The sequence below is a fragment of the Mchenga conophoros genome, linkage group LG11 (assembly GCF_057382185.1).
Source record: "Mchenga conophoros isolate Kocher_MC1m ecotype Shallow Benthic linkage group LG11, M_conophoros_male_GT1.1, whole genome shotgun sequence".
Classification (NCBI taxonomy): domain Eukaryota; kingdom Metazoa; phylum Chordata; class Actinopteri; order Cichliformes; family Cichlidae; genus Mchenga; species Mchenga conophoros.
In genome coordinates, this window is record NC_140536.1 from 26,092,835 (window position 1) to 26,112,914 (window position 20,080).

A 20,080-nucleotide genomic window follows, 5' to 3' on the forward strand; every position below is an offset into this window, starting at 1 on the left:
TGCCCAAGACATCTGTAGAAATGTAAATCGCCGCTTGATTCATTCATTTGCTTAACTTGTTTTGGACCGGAAACAAAGCTTCTCACAAGAGTTTCCGCACCGGAAGTAGCATATGCTAACGTACACATAGTCGATTATCTTAAACAAAAAACTTAGTTATTGTAGCTTAAATCTAACGATTTAAGCGGTTCATTTTAACTTTCTGAATCACTCTGCTGGTATATCGGGAGTTGCGGCCAAGGAGCTGATCTACTTAATTATTTTAGTTTGTTAAAAATTCTATTCATCTTCTGCTTGAATTTGTCTTCAGTGTTTGTAACAGTGAAGCTCCAGATTACAATGACAGCAAATCACAACAGCAGCCTGTATTCAATTGATTTATTTTTTTATTCACTACAACATTTAAGGTTTGTATAAGATACAGGACTGAGACAGGACTCTTCCAGACACTAAACCAAGGCACAATGTACATTTCAATTCCTTTAATTTTAAATATGTTTATATTGTCTATCCTGTAAAATAGTCAGATGTCTATTCATATTAATGTACATAATTCACCTGCTTGCTGCTACTACTGCACATTCACCCAATGTATGTATATATATATATATATATATATATATATATATATATATATATATATATATGTGCAATTTTTTTGCACATGTCGAGGAGCGTGTCAGGCTACATGTCACTGTGTGTTATACTTGTATAGCTATGCATGTGACAAATAAAGAACCTTGAACCTGAGAGAGGAGGACAGAGAGGGAGAGAAAGGAAAATATGCGATTGACTGAAATGTGCCTGTTTTTCATCTTGTCAGCTTTGCTACAACTAGTTCTTTAAAGACTGAGCGTTTGCTCGGGTTTTTCTAACTAAAGCCAAGAGAGAAGTGAGGATGAAACGGAGGAAGTTTAAAGCACCTGCCCCTTTCTTGATTGGTGCCCTAATTGCCCTTTTTTTTTTTTGAGGCAATTTTTAAATCTTTGTTTATTTATTTTATGTGTGTGTGCGTGTGGGGTCTTGCCTGCGCCCCTCAACAATAATATTTAACTATTAATCACAGTTTTGCTAAATAAAAGGATCTGACTTGCATCAGTCACATGACTACTATTAACCAATGATCGCCCTTGACTGCAGAGCGAGGTGTCGAATTGAAACAAATGGGCGTGCCGTGTGTGCACCAGCGCAACTAATATTAGCTGTCCTTTTATTAACTGCACAAGTAATGCTGGTCACAGCTGCTAGCTGGCTGGGTAAGGATGTCAGGGATCTAAGTCTGTCCACCGTTTAGGGAACATATTTAGTTTTAAAGTAAGTTCAAGGGCTTTTCCTGCCTTTCTGGAGAACTTATTAGATATTTTTTTGTGAAATATATGCATATCCACATAATTATGAATTATTATAATTATGATATTCTGAAAAAACACTTTAAAAAATATGGATTTATATTTCAAATATGACAAAGTGCTGATTTTACAGCAGCAAAATGATTGTCTCTCTAGAGTTTAAACATTTAACAAACTTTCTGCCTGCATAGACTGGATAGTCAAACAAATTGAATCCCCATAAGTACATTATTTTATATTTTTTGCTTCATTTTTTTTATTTTAATTACTTTATTGTTATAGCACTAGGAATAAATAATAAGGGAAGTACTCTGGATCAGTACCATGATGCAAAATCTATAAAGATTTTTTGCAAAGGATTCAGGTAAAATTAATGGCTACAGTGACCCTGAGCCATTGCTAGCTAAAGTGTAGCTTTAGCTATTATTATTATTATTTAGCTATTATTTTATTTTTTTTCCTCGCATTTGGTTGCAGTATTCTCTTAGTCTGTTTAAATCAAATGATTTCACCAGATCCTCTTAACCTTTTATTCGGGAGATCGAGAGACCAGCCTCGGAGTGCTAGAATTCGAGCTGCTCACAAAGGAGAAATCAACAATATTCAACATTTGGACACCACGGCCCCAGCTGCAGGCCCAAGGCTGGAGCCCACCAAAACAACTCCCTGATAACGACTGTGTGATGACTATTCTTCCCGCCCCATGAAGGACACCTGGATTGGCTGGAGGACTGTTTACTTAGCCTGATAGGCCGAAGGACACTGTCTCAGCTAAACTATGGACACGCACACACACACACTTACACTGATAAGCACTCACTCATCCCCCTCCCTTTCCAACGCCTTCGATGCTTGTGCCCTACCGGGGATGATAGCAGTCAACTGGACCAGCACAGATGCTGCAGGACCGGATGCGCTGTCTACGCCGGCTCTCTCTTACCCTTTACCCGCCCTGTTGCTTGTCTCGTGTTTCTATGGTGTATTGATAGTCATGTGCTTTTGTGCTGAGGTGTTTTTTCTTTTATCAAACTGTTCTCCCACTAGGAGCTCAGTCTGAGTGGAGTTTTTTTTCTCCTCCTCTTACCTCATGTAGTGTATTTTCGTTGTTTTTTTTCCTATCAGCCTACCTTCTGACATGTCTGCCCAATGTGATGTTTGTGTAAAGTTGGTCAGAAGGTTCCTTTGTGAGTGCGCATGCCAGAGGTGTGGACTCGAGTCACATGACTTGGACTCGAGTCAGACTCGAGTCATTAATTTTATGACTTTAGACTTGACTTGAAAAAATGTTCTAAGACTTGTGACTTGACTTGGACTTTTACACCAATGACCTGGGACTTGAATTGGACTTGAACCGGTTTACTTGAAAAGACTTGATATTTCACCCCAAATATAAAATTTAACATGCATATTATATAGATTGAAAATGTGACGTCATTCAGGGGTAGAACCGCAAAGGATTCTGGGAACTCGTGGCAAGAGGTACTAGCGCACGCAGGCTTTCAATTGAAACCAGTCACACAGCGATAAAAAGAAACACAAAAATGTCAAGAAGCCGTTGTATTATTAACTGCAATAGCCGGTCGCATGACAGCCACGGGAAGCCGACGGGTAAAGAGATCGGTTGTTATCGGATTACGTCGTTGAAGAGAAATTGTTCAAGCCGTGTTTCCGAAGTAACAAAGACGTGACGGATGGCCTGGATTGCAGCCATTCAAAGACCAAATATAACGTCCCAGAACCCTCCAGCTCACAGGTTAGTCTGCTCCAAGCATTTCCACAAAGGTCAGTCTGCTGTTGTAGTTAATGCGTCATTTTCATAACATAATTGGTGATATAGGTTACAAGCAAGTCTGACGCTGAACAGAAATTGTCGCGCTATGCTACTTTGTTTATTGTGCATAAATAGTGAATTGTCCTGACACAATATTGTGTTTCGCTTCTGTTATTATGGTACATTGACAAAAACATATACTTTTATTCACAGGATAAAACAGGTTTTTTGTATCACTAATTGTCCAGTACGATTACAGCATACAGTATTATTGTCACTGCTACATTTCTGTAATGCTACCAGAAATTATTTCCACTGCTAATTAATTACCGTTGAGCTTAAAGGTCCTATTAATAAACGGTTAACGAATGTGTATTTATGACGACGATTTGTGAGACTGGTAAACTTATGATACGTACGATGATCTTTACTTTCTACACGGTGCATTTCAAGGTCCTGCACCCATCCGGCGGTAAACTGTACCTGGGCTTGTTGCAGTGACCTGAAGTTACTAAACTTCATGAGTGTGTGCACTCACTCCAAGAACCGTATGATTATAAATATGCATATAAATATGCTACGATGAGATAGCTGACTTCATCTAACTAGCAAATGGTGTCCAGGCTACGTTGGTGATACAGTTTTTTTTTAATATGTCATGCGATTTTAAAGCCGGTCCTACAACCGCATCCAAGAATAACATGCAGCTTATCTCAGAACTGTCGGTGAAAATTATTCCAGGAGCTAAGTTTAATTGAGCTGCATTTTAAAGAGGTGCAATTTCACAATTTGTGTATACTTTCTAAGTTCACTATTTTGTCATGTGTTGAGAAAAACACAGATTTAAAAATTACATGGTCTAATATTTACATTTAGCATAACTGCAACATGCTTTTTCGTTTGTTTTTTTTAAAGACTCGAAAGGACTTGAAATTCAAAATTTCAGACTTGTGACTTGACTCGGACTTTTACACCAGTGACTTGAGACTCGACTCTGACTTGCCTGACATTACTTGAGTCTTGACTTGAGACTTGAGGATAAAGACTTGAGACTTACTTGAGACTTGCAAAACAATGACTTGGTCCCACCTCTGGCGCATGCGCCATTAGCGTGCTGCCTGCTGTAACCCCTAATTTCCCTCGGGATGAATAAAGTATTCTGATTCTGATTCTGATTCACAATAGAACAAAACATGTCAAAAACTGAAACAATGTATCATGTGACGTTTAAAGAAAAATATTAGCTCATTTTGAATCTGATGGCAGAAACACATCTCAAAAAAGTTGGGATAAGTCCATATTTACTACAATGCAGCATCGCGTCTTTGTTTAACAGCAGCCTGTAAACATCTGGGAACAGACCAGCTGCTGGGGTTTATGGGTTTCTGATGTATATAAATCACTGCATTCAGATTTTACTCACAGTGTCCCAGCTTTTTTGGAATTGTGTTTTTAGTTAGTTTACTAAAGCCTTCGATGTGACGAGGAGAGTCTCAGGTTCTTTCCTGTTCATGGTGTCGCTGCTGTCTGAGGTGACACAGGAAGATTGTGAAAACCAGGGCGACACCACCCAGAAACACCGTCCGAGCCACAGGGGGGACGAATGCAAAGTTCACTGCCTGAGGTGATGGGAAAGAAGAAAAATGGATATCATGATTGTGAAAGCCTGTCATCAGTGTAGTTCTCTCAGTCTGTGTGTGCAGAGAAGAGTTGAGCAAACCTGCATTGTTGACCAAAATACTACCCCAGTCTACAGAGTGGGAGAGAGAGAGAGATTATTACAGGAGATCTGGGAACATATCGCCATCATGAAGTTTAATAAAGACAGACAATGACTTTATACGTACCTTGTAAGATGTCCAAAATTTCTGCCTCCAGTCTTCAAGTGGGTCATCTTTGTGTTCAAGTAAACTCAAACCTACAATGTAGACAGATTTTGTTTTTCAATCGGTCATTAAAAACGCACTTTTCTTTACCCAATTATTCATGGGTAGATTTGTGTTACTTGGTAATAACTATAAGGTAAATCGTTTGATTAATTCAGATGTATTGATGTAACCTAAAATGTTTGTGCAGATCAGTAGAGTATGCGAACATTTGAGATTTGTCCACATGTAATCCATAACTGAGGACAAAGCTTGTAATAATACAACAGTAATGAGCAGAAGTAGTCATGTTTAGTAATAAAAAATTGATGCCATCAGTACGGTTATATTAGTATTCTTAGAATTAGGAGGCTTCTTTAGATGAATTAAGTTTATATACAATATACAGTGATCTAATAGGTGTTTTTTTCATAGGTGAAGGCTGTTATGAAAACCCGAGTAGACCAAAGAGTCCAGTTAGCATGCTAACAGTAACACCTGCTGACTATGGTCTTGAAAAGGGAAAATATCCAGTTCACAGAGTGAAAATGCCTTGTTGATATCAGTGGTCTTGGAAGGATGGACAAACTGCAGGAAGGGCATAGTGACTTAAAGCATCCCTGAAGCAGCAGCAGTAGAAGAGCACACTAGGTGTCATTCCTGCCAGCTAACAACAGAAAGCTGAGGCTACAGTTCACATGGGCCACTAAAATTAGACAATACAAGATTAGAAAATCAGTGCCTGGTCTAATGAGTCTTGAGTTCTGCTGAGACATTTGGTTAGTTGGGTCAGAATTTGGCATAAGCAACATGAAATCTTGGAAAGGATTGTGTAAACGGTTCAGGGTAGTGGTGATGTAACAATGGGATGCTTTCTTGGCACATTTTGGGCCTGTTAGTACCAACTGAGCATCATTTAAACACCACAGCCTGCCTGAGTGTTGTCCACTCTTTTATAACCACAGTGTACACATCTTCTGATCGCTGCTTCCTGGATAACACATATCACAAATCTCATATCATCTCAAACTGATTTCTTGGCCATGACAGATTACTCAAATGGCGATCTCAGACTTCCAATAAAACACCTTTAGGATGCAGTGGAATGGGAGATTCATTATGGATGAGCAGCTGAAAAATTTGCAGCATGTGTGATGGTATCGTATCAATATGGACCAAAATGTCTGAGAAATGTTTCCAGCACCTTGTTGAATTGACACTATGACAATAGATACCCCAACTCACTACTGACCTGTACCCAATAAGTTGACTAGTGAACATAGCTGCCATTAATTCAGAGTGGTATGGTGCAGTTGCATGGTCAGCAGATTCATACTGACTGTGAAAAACATCCAATAAAACAGTAAAACAATGTAGATGTCTATCTGAAGCCTGACTGGTTGAACTCTGTCTTAGATTATGGGGATTTTCTTTACACAAAAAACTTATAAAAAAAAAAAAAAAAAAAAAAATATATATATATATATATATATATATATATATATATATATATATATATATATATATATATATAGTACCTTTCAAGATAAATATTACAAATTGTGACACATCCAATGGGGTAAAAACATAAAGACATAAAGAAAATATAAGTTTTTAGTTGCTTTTTAAAAACTCAGAGTCTAGGAACCAGTCTTCCAAAAGCTCTGCCATCTTTAGATGTCAAACTTGTATGATGCACAGCCATCAGGTATTGATCACAGGCTCCTGCTGGAGGTTCACAAATAGCTGTAAAAGTCAAAACTAGAATCACATACCAATGTAAAAGGCACTGATGGTGAGAGGAGCCGCAATCAGCTGGTCCACCACCACCTTCCCAGTTACTGCCTTTACTCCGCCTCCTGGCAGCATCTTCTCCAGCCCTCTGAGCCAGTGATAGTTGAAGTTGGCGTGGAAACAAAAACCGACGGTCGCCACTCGAGCCATCTGATGCCAGTCGACTCCTACTAAATCCTCCGATGTGGATCCTGTTGCTGGTTTCTCACCCAGCACGCTCTGCTGTACGAGGTCAGCAGAGGCGAACAGGGCTGTGTATCCCAGGATGTTACTGATGTACGGGTGAGCTTTGAACACAGCCCAGACCCACTTCATAGTGAGGAATCTGATAAGAGAGAGCATTAAAGCTGAAGTCATTCGACATTTGCCTTAGTTAGGAAAGCCGTTCACTGAAGGTTGAAAAACAGTGGGTGAGGAAATTCAGCAGCATAAGGGCCAGGCTATGATTAGTGATCCCCTAAAATATCCAGACTTACCTTTCAGAGTTGCTCCTCTCACACTCTTCTGAGTCTCCCCAAAGCCAAAAAGACACAAACTACATTTCTCTGGACAAAGACGATCATCAGCAGAGGCAAATCTACACGTGACGAGATCTCACAGGGTCAAAGTTCTGCTCCTGTTGCAGGGCATGTGTGATAAAGCCTTATCATCCCCCTGGAGAGGACTGTGAGAAAGCACAACATGTGAAGCGTGAGACTTGACTGAACACACACTAACAAACTCATGCTGTAAAGCTTAAACAGCTGAATGTATGTGCATGCAGATTTGATAACAACGGTTGAATGTACTCATTGCACTCATCGTGTAATGTCACTATGTAAGCAAATCCTGGTAAGAAAATCTCTAATCTCTAACACACTATGACTTACCACGCTATTCCTTGTAACCACACCAGAGCTGTGCACCCTTGGGCCCGAAGCACATGTAGTGTCACTATAAATAGATGCCACTCCTGCAGCAGCGATTCCCTTCTCTGAGTTAACCGCTTGGCTTTGAAAAGGCGCCGAAATCGGATAGAAGCAATTTTCAAGATTTTATGGCTTCTTTTGAAGTAAGTGAATGAATTTGCACCTCTCACTTATGTGTTTTGTTTTGTTTTTACTGTGAACATTCTCACAAAATCACTGACATCTTCCGAGTAGTTACTCTGTGTCCCAACAGCCAAATGAAAGCATAAATGAGACGATGCCATTGCATTAATTGCTCCTAAATTTTGCCTCTGCATATCAGGATCTCACCTGCATTGGGTGATTTTTGCTTTTACTTGTGCTGTATTAGTATATATTGAATGTTTTTGCTCGTTTAGCTCTGAAGGTCATTGGTTAAAATGTGTTTTGTTTAACATGCTTAAACACATTTTCTTGGTTTATTTAGTGAAAAGCCAAAAGATCTGCAAACTTGTCAGTACAGATTAAGAAGCTGGGTGGATATTTCACTTGAGTAATATAAAGTAAAAGTAATTTGTTAGGTACACCTCAGGAAAAGCAGGTTGGACGCCTTTTACTATCAGAATTGCTTCATTTTTTTATGTCAGAGATTCAACAAGGTGCTGGGAACAAACCTCACACTCAAAACTTTTGGTCCATATTGACACAACAGCATCACACAGCTGCTGCAGGGTCTCCCATTCTGCCTCACTCCAAATGTGAGGAACTGCAACTGGATTGAATTCTGGTGACTGTGGAGGCCATTGGAGTACAGTGAACTATTTATGAAAAAAAAAAACAGCTTGAGATGATTTGAAATTTGTGACATGGTGTGTTGTCTATCAGAAGATTGGCACATTGTGGTTATAAAGAGATGGACACGCCAGCAACAATGCTCAAGTAAGATGTGGTGCTTAAATTATGCTTAATTGGTACTAACAGGCCTATAGTGTGCTGAAGAAGTTCCTCACACCTTAACCCAATCACGACCATCCTAAACTGTTGATAAAAGGCTTGATGGAGCCATGCTTTCGTGTTCTTTACACCAATTCTGACTCTAAAAAAGAAATTCATTTCTGAGAATGAATGTGGCAGTTTTTTGGCTGGAAGGGAAATAAGTTGACAACTTTTTACCAAGTTACTTTTAGGTAAAAGATACCAAAAAGTAACTTGACTGTCTATGTCAAATGTATCCATCCATCCATCCATCTTCATCCGCTTATCCGAGGTCGGGTCGCGGGGGTAGCAGCCTAAGCAAAGAGGTCCAGACCTCCCTCTCCCCAGCCACCTCCTCCAGCTTGTCCGGGGGAATACCAAGGCGTTCCCAGGCCAGCCGAGAGATATAATCTCTCCAGCGTGTCCTGGGTCTGCCCCGGGGCCTCCTCCCGGTGGGACATGCCTGGAACACCTCGCCCAGGAGGCGCCCAGGGGGCATCCTTGCCAGATGCCCGAACCACCTCAGCTGGCTCCTTTCGATGTGGAGCAGCAGCTGCTCTACTCTAAGCCCCTCCCGGATGGCCGAACTTCTCACCCTATCTCTAAGGGAGAGGCCAGCCACCCTTCGGAGGAAGCTCATTTCCGCCGCTTGTATCCGCGATCTCGTTCTTTCGGTCACTACCCACAGCTCGTGGCCATAGGTGAGGGTAGGGACGTAGATCGACCGGTAAATTGAGAGCTTCGCTTTTACACTCAGCTCCCTCTTCACCACGACGGACCGGTGCAGCGTCCGCATTACTGCAGCCGCAGCCCCAATCCGTCTGTCGATCTCCAGCTCCCTTCTCCCATCACTCGCGAACAAGACCCCGAGATACTTGAACTCCTCCACTTGGGGCAGGAACTCATCCCCGACCCGGAGTGGGCACTCCACCCTTTTCCGGCTGAGAACCATGGCCTCAGATTTGGAGGTGCTGATCCTCATTCCCGCTGCGTTACACTCGGCTGCGAACCGCTCCAGTGCGAGCTGGAGGCCCTCACCCGATGAAGCCAACAGAACCACATCATCCGCAAAAATCAGAGATGAGATTCTGAGGCCACCAAAGCGAAAGCCCTCCGCCACTTGGCTGCGCCTAGAAATCCTGTCCATAAAAATTATGAACAGAACCGGAGACAAAGGGCAGCCCTGGCGGAGCCCATCACCCACCGGGAACGAGTCCGACTTATTGCCGGCAATGCGAACCAAGCTCTTGCAACGGTTGTATAGGGATTGAATGGCCCGTAGCAATGGGCCAGACACCCCATACTCGCGCAACACCTCCCACAGGACGCCCCGAGGGACACGGTCGAATGCCTTCTCCAGGTCCACAAAACACATGTATGTCAAATGTAGACAGACAAATTCCTACTCCTTATTTGAATTTTTGTTGTGTGTTGTGTTGGATTTGCATGTTGCGCTCACATCTAGAAAATTAACAATAACGTGAGCTGCAAAGAAGAGAAAAGTTAATAATCGTAACCTTAAAATCACTTTGTAAAGTTAAATGTATTTTCACATCTGTGTAAAATAAATAAATAAAATAAAGCCTAGCCACACACCTGCTGCCATAGATATGCAAAATGTTGAACTTGGAAGGTGTCCTTTTGAATCGTAAAGGTCAATTAAAAGCAGCTAGCAACCATCCTAGATCTTCCCACTGAGAATGTGATAATTAGGGCCAGAGTTTAAACTGGTCAATTAAGTGCTTGTTAACCCTGAACTCAAGCGTTAGTGTCTCGCAGTATTTAACAAGCTGCTTTCAGAAAGCCACACAATGGAGGCGTGTGCCCACACTTCTACAAGTGGTTGACTTCTCAGATAATTGCCCTTTTCTTTTCAGACCCTCTCATCATGTCTCACTTCCTCTCCCGTTATCAATTTGTCAAAGCAGATTCCTTTAAGACTGCCTGGGAAAAATGCATTTGCATTGACCGCTGATGTCACTCAGCTTAATTTGTGCACACATCGGTCCACAATACATGCACACACATGCATTAACAGCTGAATTACTGCAGCACGCCTCCTCAGCCTTCAGTGCAGTTTGTAGAGAGATACGCAGAAACCTGGAGACAAAACGGTAAGCAGGCTTTTGCAGTTATTTTTATATATTTTTATATAATTATAAGTTATGTAGATCTGCTGTTTCCACAGTACAACACATTAGCTGTAACAGCGTTTTTGACATTTTGTTGTTATGTTATAATAAATATGAGTTACAGCCTTTACAAACAGGTTTATATAAACACTTATTGCTTAATCGGTGATTTTTGCCTGCAGTTTGTCTTTTCTCATCATTTAATCATTTAATTTTTTTAATAATCATTCATCCTGATCACTTCCTATATGTTCATCTTATGAGAATTGGGGCTTGATTTCTTTATAGTGATTTCCTAGTTGGTGGAAATTGACTATGTACACTTTTGGGTACTTTACTTGTACTAAACATAAATTCACAGCGAAGTGTTGAACTTTTAACTCCTCTTCTATTGCTTTACAGATGCACTGCAATTAGTCTGACGGCACATTTCTTTGTTTTTTGCGTTATAGTTGGGGTTAAAATTTGTGGCAGCCAGGCTTTTAGACTTTTGACTTTTTAAGGCATGGCTCAGGCAGTAGGGTGTGTTGTCTACCAATCAGAAAGTCGGTTTAACGATCCCCAGCTATTCCAGTGTACATGTCAAAGTATCCTTGAGCAAGACGCTGAGTGTAAATGTTAGAAAACACAAAGGCAGAGATAAAAGTGCTGTACGAATGTGTGTGTATGTGTTAGTTGGGTAAATAAGACTATAATGGATAAGTCATATAATCTTAATAAAAAAATCCTAAAATTGAGTAGAAAGGTGCAAGTACCAGACCATTTACTCCTCATGTCACAGTTCCTCAGAACAGTAATATTAATTTTGAGAAATAATAAGATAATTTTTTTCCTGTGCAGAATAAATACTTTTAGATATAGTGAAGGCAGATTATATTTTATTTAAGTACAAGAGAAATTTACTCCTTCTGTCATTGTTTCTCGTCTGTCAGGAAATGCAGGATTCAGTTCAAGATTACTCTGATTACTTTCAGAGCTCTGCCTGCCTTACGGGTATACAGCACCTTTATGGTTAGCACCTGTCTGAGCTCCTCTGATCAGGATCTGTTCTGCTCTCCATCCTTTAAACTCAAGAAGACTCTGCTGGAGCATTTATGTTATATAAATGGACGTTTATTCCACTTTAAGTCAGTGACTCCTGACTCTCCTAAATCTCCACTAAATGTTTGTTTCTCAGGCATGCGACCGTCTATCTCTGCGAGTCTTGAGCCTGGGTTGGAGCGAGGGGTCCCCTGGGGTCGTGACCTGTACACCTTTGTAACTTCAGCAGCAGGTCACATGATGAGGACCCTGCAGAAACCCAAGAAGAACCGACCATCCAAGCGGCAGGTCAACCACCGTCGCTTCCTGCACAACATGATTCAGAGGTGTGTTTGACCATCAGTGAAACACTTGCAGTAAAATGTAGAACAGCCTTTTCCTGCCAGTGAAACTGAGCGTAAGAAAATGCGAGCTCCCAGATGATGAGAGGGGGAAAAATACAAAAAACATTGTTATGTAGCATTCAGTGTGTTGCGTGGTTTTCACATGAATGTGTACTTATTACTCCTTAAATCCCCTAAAATGATAAAAAAAAAACAAGGATGGAGGGTAGATAACATTTCATTTTTAAAGGAATAGTATTTTGAAAATACACACTGAAGGTTAGGAGAGTAATTTGATAAAAATCTAACATATGTGACTTCAAAAAACAAGCTGGCAGGGAAGGTTCTCACAACACTGGCAAAAGTTGACTTCTTTCTAAAAATGTTTTTAAGAAAACATTTGAAGGATTTTTATCATTTCAAACCGGATAAGATTCATAGTTTAACTTACACATACATGCTAACAGTGAAAAACCATTCTCAGTTTAATATCCTAGAAATGTTTATAGATTTTATTGAGGCCTGAGATTAGAGAATAATTTGTTTGAAACGGTAGAAAGATTGGCCTGCATGATTCTGAGCTGTTGATGGCGTTACTCAAGAGTATCATCCATCCAACTTCATCCTTAGTTCAGGCATTGTGGGGAGACTAGAGCCTATTCCAGCTGTCGCAGCGCAAACACAACTGGACAGGTCGCCTGTCTATCATGAAGCTAACACTTCACACTCAATTTAGGATCACAAATTAACCTAACTTGCATTTCTTTGGACTGTGGGAGGAATTTGGTGAAAACCTGGACAGGGAGAACATAGAAAGGCCCCACCTGGCCGGTGGGTTTGAACCAGTAGGCAACAATCCTGACTGCTGCACCAACATGCTGCCCATGTAAGGCCATGTCCATACTAATATGTTTTTGTTTGAAAACACATCTTTTTCTCTCGGTTTTGGCCTTCCATCCACGCTGTGACGGTGTTTTCAGTCAAGGAAAATGCAGCGTTTTGAAAACGCTCTCCAAGGCAGATACATATGAAAATGCAGTTTTTGCATCGCAGTGTGGACAGCAAACCTGGAGCCTTTTCGAAAACGATGACACATTTTAGTCATGTGACCAATTAAAGTAAGATAGCAGAGGGCATTATACAGCAGTTAATGCTCTATGTTGGTACACGGCATTGAAGATGATAACAGTGGGTGGATTATATTCTTAAACTTAGTTACAGCGCTTTCAGAAAGACATCTACATTATTACATTACATTACATTACATTATTAATTATTAATTAATTAATTACATTATTATTTTAAAAAAAAGGGCAGGGATAGCTCAGTAGGTAGAGTGGTTGCCCCATGATCGGAGGGTCGGGGGTTCGACTCCACTGAACAGCTACCCTGAGGTACCCCTGAGCAAGGTAATAATAATAATAATAATAATGGATACTTTATTGATCCCCATGGGGAAATTACTTGTTTTTCTCTGCATTTGACCCATTCACTCAGTGAAGCAGTGGGCAGCCCACTAAGCAGGCGCCCGGGGAGCAGTGTGTAGGGACAGTACCTTGCTCAGGGGTACCTCAGGGTAGCCGTTAAGTGGATTCGAACCGCCGACCTTCCGATCATGGGGCGACCACTTTACCTACTGAGCTATCCCTGCCCATCCCTACACACTGCTCCCCGGGCGCTGCATTGGTGGCTGCCCACTGCTTCAATGGGTGAATGGGTTAAATGCAGAGGAGTAATTTCCCTATGGGGACTAACACATACACATTATTATCTACTGTGATAAAGTCTGCTCTCCATATTGACAAAATATTAATGAGGTCATTTACAGCTGTAACATGAATAAAATAGCTGAATTGCCACCTGAGCATGCAGTTACGTTCCATAGAGTTTTGATAATGATCTACAATTTTGTCCAGGTGTGTTGCAGCAGGGATACATAGAAAAATTTCAAGACACCGGCCTTTAAGTTTGACACCTGTGCCTTAGAGGATCCTTAACTTAAAAAGTCTTTTTAACCTAAGAACAAAAAATGGCAGCTTTCCCAAAACTGCTGTAAAAATACTATGTAATAATATTTTTTTCCACTTTAAATCACTTATTCTTTTAAAAATACTTCAGCCTGAGCTGTAAATATTGAATATTAATTATAGATTGGGGATTTTATGCTTTTGAAGGCCAGTATGTTTACATAACTCCATTGATTTTTAGTAAAATGGCAAATGGCCTGTATTTGTATAGCGCTTTACTTGGTCCCTAAGGACCCCAAAGTGCTTTACACTACATTCAGTCATTCACCCATTCACACACACATTCACACACTGGTGATGGCAAGCTACATTGTAGCCACAGCTGCACTGACAGAGGCGAGGCTGCCGGACACTGGCGCCACCGGGCCCTCTGACCACCACCAGTAGGCAAACATGGGGTTAGTATCTTTGATCATTGTTTTTAATAGGCCCTGAGATGGGCCAACGATTAGCAGCGACATTCATTTTCATGCATTTCTATTTTTTCTACAGTGTCAGATTTTTTTTTGAGGTCCTAACAACAAAAAATGCCACCTTCCCAAAAACTATTATATAGTAATATTTTCTTTCTACTTTACATGACACAGTCTTTTAAAATTACTTCAGCCTGAATTATAAATATGAAATATTAATGACAGTATTTTGGATTTTAACCCTTTAAAGAAGAATTTAAAAAAATCCACTGGCAAATTGTTTAGCAGAGCCAAAATAGCATGAAATAGTTTTCCACTGTTGTCCCAATTCATTGTTTCATTCACTTTTTTTCTTATCAACAGAAAATTTGCAGATATTGAAGCAGCAAACCAGCGGTTGGCATATGCTCTTTATTTTAAGGATGAGGACAAAGGCATGTCCTCTCTGTCATCACACAAGCCAGATTCACCTGACCAGTCAGGTAATCCATCTCAAAGTGGTGGTCCACAGGATGCCGATAAAAACAGCCTTCAAACAGGTGTAGATGGTGCCTCAAAGTCTATCAGTGTTTCCTCAAGTCAAGTAAATACAAAAAGGAAGCAGACTGAATCAGGGCATCTTTGGAAACATCACTCCATATCGCAGTCCTCCACCTGCAGAGCTGCAGCGAACAAACACAGCAAGAGGAGGCAGGAAAAGGGAAGCAGAGGTCATAAACCGGTGGAAATTAAACCTATTAGCTCCCCTAGAAGTTCTGACTTGTTCCACGGGGCGGAGCTATTTTATTTTAACAACGAGAGTCAGTCGAAGCCAGCCGACAACCACCAAGAAGACACAGAGTCAACTACAAATGACTTCATTCAGCTTGGCCAAAATGTGGACATCTCCCCCTCCTTCTCCCCAGAGTTATCTCCATTGTCTCTTGACTCTTGTGATTTCTCCGTTCAAGTGTTCACAGACCTCGCGGGCTGCGCGCAGGCTCAGAAGAGCTACTTCGACTTCTCTGAGGGTCAGCTGACTGACATAATGGAGCCATTTTCCATTGACAATAAGGACTTAGGGGATTGCACTGACATAGAGGCATATTTTGAAAGCATTTGTGCATGCCATGGTGATGATGATGATATATTTGGAGACCAGTCACATAACTTTACCGAAGTGGATGATCTCCACTGTGAAGGTGAGTGTAGGTATGAATATGCATATGCAGACCAGGGAGTGACCTCAGACCACTTCCAGGGTAACCACAGGAGCTCAGTGACCCTGAGACAAAGTGCATACACAGAAGAGGAACAATTTAACACCTTTAAACTCTGTCAAAGCACAGACATCAACCAGAAGCAGATCCCCTCCTCAGTCAGCTACCACCACTACAACATCGCACAGCTTCAGGCGTACCAGTGTTCTCAGGAGGAGAGCACCTGTATGCAAGTTAACTGGGAAAATAACCTACAGTTTACACCATTTGAAGGAGTTGCTCAGTCCTTCACTGTTCCACTTAACAACGCTGAGCTCCGCCCCATACCAACACCACCTCAGGAAGACAACTGGCTGTTTACTGATATCCTGAAGGACAGAAAGTCACCTAGTTACTAGGAACACATGCCTCATGTTCTTAAAGAGAATCAGACTCAACCGGTCTCATACTTGAGAAGACAAATTCTCAATGACTTCTTGTTTTTACTTTTGTTTAAAGACATTACAAATTTTTGGGGAACACATTTATAATGCTGTCCTTTTTGTTTTTTGATGTTTTGCCTTTACAGAACAATTGCCAGCTAACTACAAATACAGAAGTTCTGGGAATTATGCAATCAAACCAAACAGGTCCAGAGTAAAACTAAAGAAATTCACTCCGTGAATGTACAGTCAATGGCCACTTTATCAGGTATAGGGTTGGATCACTTTTACCTTCAGATCTCATTCATCATGACATGGAAACCTAATCTGATGGATTGCATAACAGCGGACAAACTCCAATCAAAGCTGGTCTGATATAAATCTGAGAATTTATTTATATTATTATGTATGTAAATTTATCCTTAAAAACTGGGAATTATGAGGAATGAAGAAACAGTATTTGTGACAGCTAGAGTAAAAAACTAATATAGAGCTGTGTACTTCAATTCTTCTGTCAATTACACTGTTAAGAAATCTTACATTTATAAATACGTTCAAGATGTTTTTTTTTAACTTTTGAAAACATCTTTCAGACGGTGTCCTTACCAAGTTCTAAGTTTGATACTTCTAATTTGTGAATGCACCAGCTTTTAGATCAAAAACATCTGTAGGTGCTGTTCATGTTACCTCATTATTTATTTATTTTTAGCATTTATTAGCTTACAACAAAGATCTGAACTATTTATTCTATTCTATTCTTTATTTTGTAATTAAACAGTGCTTACCTGAGAGGTCAGTCCAAATCAATCTGTTCAAGAACTGTTTTGCAGTATTTATATAGATACTGTAAATAACTAGTCTAGGTTCTTCCTTGTATACCAAAGTTTAAACATGCTTGATTAGCTTTGTGAATTTTTATGTCCAAAATGTTTATGAGTCGTTATGAGGTGTTTTGTTAAAAAGCATGCTGGCATCACAAGTTCTTTTTGAAAAGGAGTTTGTGCATTTGCCATAATGTGACATACAGATGATCTACAATTTTTTTTATACCACCTTAATTAATTATTAATTACCAAGCAACCATGATCAGATTTAACGTTTTCTTGAATAATCAAGATTGTAGGCCAGGACTTCACACTGGATGAAAAAAAATATATAGTTATTTAGAAAATGTTGCCACATTTTTTGACAGATTAGGCATTTGTACTGTCTACACTGAAAAAAATAACCTGCTGGATTAACATTAAAAAATATGTACATCGCTTTGTCAACCTTAGTGTTTTATGTTATAACTGCACACATTATTTATTTATTATTATTTCTGCATCCGTCTGAGTCTCCGCAGCTGGGGCAGTCACAGGTGGCCTTCGGGCACTGCCTTCGTCGCCCCAAGCGCAGACTGCCCGGGGTGCCCGGTGCGACGTGTGGTGCCTGCCTGGGAACCACATCGCCGAATCCCCGTCTGACAGGTGGGCGTGGGAAATGTGGTGTATGGAAGACCGCTTCGGCCATTGCCGATCGGGGGCCCAAGTCCTTCTGATCGAGGCCCCACCCCACGGAAGGTGTGAGGCCGGAGGCGGCCCCTATCGCGCCGGGGTTCGGTCTGATAACGACTGTGTGTTGACTGTTCTTCCCACTCTATGCAAGGCCACCTGGGTTGGCTGGTAGACTGTTTACTTAGCCTGGTAGGGCGAAGGACACTGTCTCAGCTGAACTATGGACACGCACACACATACATTTACACTGATAAGCACTCACACATCCCCCCTCCCCTTCCAATGCCTTCGATGCTTGTTGCCTCCTGGGAACACGAGGCGGGTCTAGGCCCGCGCTGGAGAGTCGGCGCAGTGGCAGGATGGCTGCTGTGTTGCCTGGGTTTACTCCTTATCCCCTACCCAACCCTGTTGCTGGTCACGTGCTCTATAATGCTGTATTGTGGACATTTATGTGCTTTCTGTGCAGAGGAGTTTTTTTTGTTTCCTGTTCTCATGCTGTCCTCTATAGCCCAGCATGAGTAGAGGTCTTTTTTTTTCCTCTTGTACTTTCCCATTGTAGTGTACATTTCAGTGTTTTTTCTGTAATGCAACCGTTCTCTGACTTGTATTCCCATGTGATGTCTGTGTTGTGCATGGTCGGGGGGCGGGTTCATTCAACTGCAGGGCAACCTGTCACTGCATGTGGCGAATAAAATTTGAACTTGAACTTGAAAAAGTAGAATTGGGTTGAAAGATCTATCGCTTTATCACCTATTCAGGTTGTAAATTGTGTTTTTAAAAATTAACTAAGTAACTAAGTAATTAATTACTTTTGAAAATAAGTAATCAGTAAAGTAATGGGATTACTTTTTTGGGGAAGTAATCAGTAATTAGTTACTGATTACTTTTTTCAAGTAACTTGGCCAACGCTGGTGCTAACTAAAAATAAAGACGAGATGATAGTTTATTAAATTTTAATGACATTTGCAGATTGTTTTGATGGAGTTGCTACCCTCCTGTCTATTTAAAATATAACAGGACACCGGAGTATATTCTCGAGCATCTCACACTTCTGATAATCAGTTGTCTGCTTGACGTTTATTCAGCTGTGTAAAAAATATAACTTTAATCTCAGCCAAACTGATTCACTCAGGAACAAATAAAATACTGAAAAAAGCCAAACAATAAAATTTTTAAGTTATCTAAGTGACTTATATATCATGTTTAACCTGAGTAGCGAACGACGGCAGTGGGTTTGAAAACGGTGTTCTCATCAGCTCTAGTGAGCCTTGAACCCCAGCTAGCTATCGAGCTGGTGGGTAACTGACGTCTCCGAAAACATCGGAGCGCTTTTGAAAATATGTGGTGTCCTGATAAACTGAGCAGATATTTGAGGTTTACACAGCTACATTCTCGCCTGAAAATATGTTAAACGTTTATTTTGTGACCTAGAAAGAATAATAAGAGTAATATTAAAACTAACTAGCGCTGCCATTGTTGGAAACTGAGCAGGGCCGCACTATGAATTCTGGGATAGGTTTGGCCACGAATTATACACCTGACCCATCCTTCAAATCTGGGGAAATGAAGGGCGCATTTGTCGGAGTCTTCGAATTTGGACAGTCTTCGTCGTGTTGCTGTAACGTAATTGGCATACAAATGCGGGCACAGGAGGAAGCCGTTCCTGAATTTGGACACAGCTACGTTACCGGACACCGCTTCTTCTTCTTCGGGGTTTAACGGCAGCTGGCATCCTTGTACATGCAGTGCTACCATCTTCTGTTTCAGTCCGTTATTACACTCTTAAATCCTACTACTTATTCCTGCGTCTTTTGAGATCTTACAAAGCTTCAAACGACACGTCGACTATTAAATTAGTTGTTGACCATTTTGATAGTCGACATAATCGTGACTAGTCGACTAATCGTGGCAGCCCTAGATCACACACTTTGGTTTTTCAGTTCAGAGCCAAGAAAAGGAAAGACTTCACCGAGTGAAAAAAAGATGAAGACGCAAGGTGGTGATGATCCAGAGCAGCTGGTGTCAGAAAATGAAGAAAAAGCCTGGTCAAGGTGAGTTTAATGTAGTGGTTGATTTCGTTTTTTCAAGGTATGTATGTTAATTTCATTATAAACTGCTTATGTTGCAACAGAATGCTGTTATGTGTATGCAACTCTACATGTATTATAATCCTTAGTTGGGCTGCTCGATATGACGATAGATATAGGATGATGAAATGAAAACAACCATCGTTTCATATTTATCCTTATCATTTATCATATATCATTTGTTTCGTGGTGTCACAAAATACAGTGTTCACCGCAATATTTGTTCATTGTTTGGATGGTCACCATATGGATACAGGCACAGAAAATACCAGCATGGCCAGTGAAGATGAGGCAACTAC

The 20,080-nt window shown here is 40.8% G+C and overlaps 2 protein-coding genes across 3 annotated transcripts; one reads left to right on the top strand and one right to left on the bottom strand.

Moving 5' to 3' along the window:
* Nucleotides 1-666: 666 nt before the first annotated feature.
* LOC146564278 (mpv17-like protein) lies at nt 667-7,706 on the bottom strand. 2 transcript variants are annotated; one of them, XM_085291946.1, is made up of 6 exons: nt 7,649-7,706; nt 7,256-7,443; nt 6,761-7,104; nt 4,968-5,038; nt 4,841-4,870; nt 667-4,739 (listed from the first exon to the last, which is right to left on the bottom strand). In XM_085291946.1, the coding sequence occupies exons 3-6, from the start codon at nt 7,092-7,094 to the stop codon at nt 4,614-4,616; spliced, it is 561 nt and encodes a 186-aa protein (XP_085148072.1). In that variant the 5' UTR covers nt 7,095-7,104; nt 7,256-7,443; nt 7,649-7,706; the 3' UTR covers nt 667-4,613. The 2 variants fall into 2 exon arrangements, with proteins under 2 accessions (XP_085148072.1, XP_085148071.1); XM_085291945.1 differs by lacking the exons at nt 7,256-7,443; nt 7,649-7,706 and having other exon boundaries at nt 6,761-7,136.
* Nucleotides 7,651-17,630, top strand: c16h19orf85 (chromosome 16 C19orf85 homolog). Its single transcript, XM_085291944.1, has 3 exons — nt 7,651-7,830; nt 11,951-12,140; nt 14,941-17,630. The coding sequence occupies exons 2-3, from the start codon at nt 11,953-11,955 to the stop codon at nt 16,172-16,174; spliced, it is 1,422 nt and encodes a 473-aa protein (XP_085148070.1). The 5' UTR covers nt 7,651-7,830; nt 11,951-11,952; the 3' UTR covers nt 16,175-17,630.
* The last annotated feature ends 2,450 nt before the right edge of the window (nt 17,631-20,080 follow it).

Coding starts and splice junctions, on each gene's coding strand:
- LOC146564278 (XM_085291945.1), bottom strand. CDS start 7,136: ATGACTTCAGCTTTAATGCTCTCTCTTATCAGATTCCTCACTATGAAG. Junction 5,039..6,760: donor CATCAGTGCCTTTTACATTG/GTATGTGATTCT, acceptor TCTACATTGTAG/GTTTGAGTTTACTTGAACAC. Junction 4,740..4,840: donor TATTTTGGTCAACAATGCAG/GTTTGCTCAACT, acceptor CCATCACCTCAG/GCAGTGAACTTTGCATTCGT.
- c16h19orf85 (XM_085291944.1), top strand. CDS start 11,953: ATGCGACCGTCTATCTCTGCGAGTCTTGAGCCTGGGTTGGAGCGAGGG. Junction 12,141..14,940: donor CTGCACAACATGATTCAGAG/GTGTGTTTGACC, acceptor TCTTATCAACAG/AAAATTTGCAGATATTGAAG.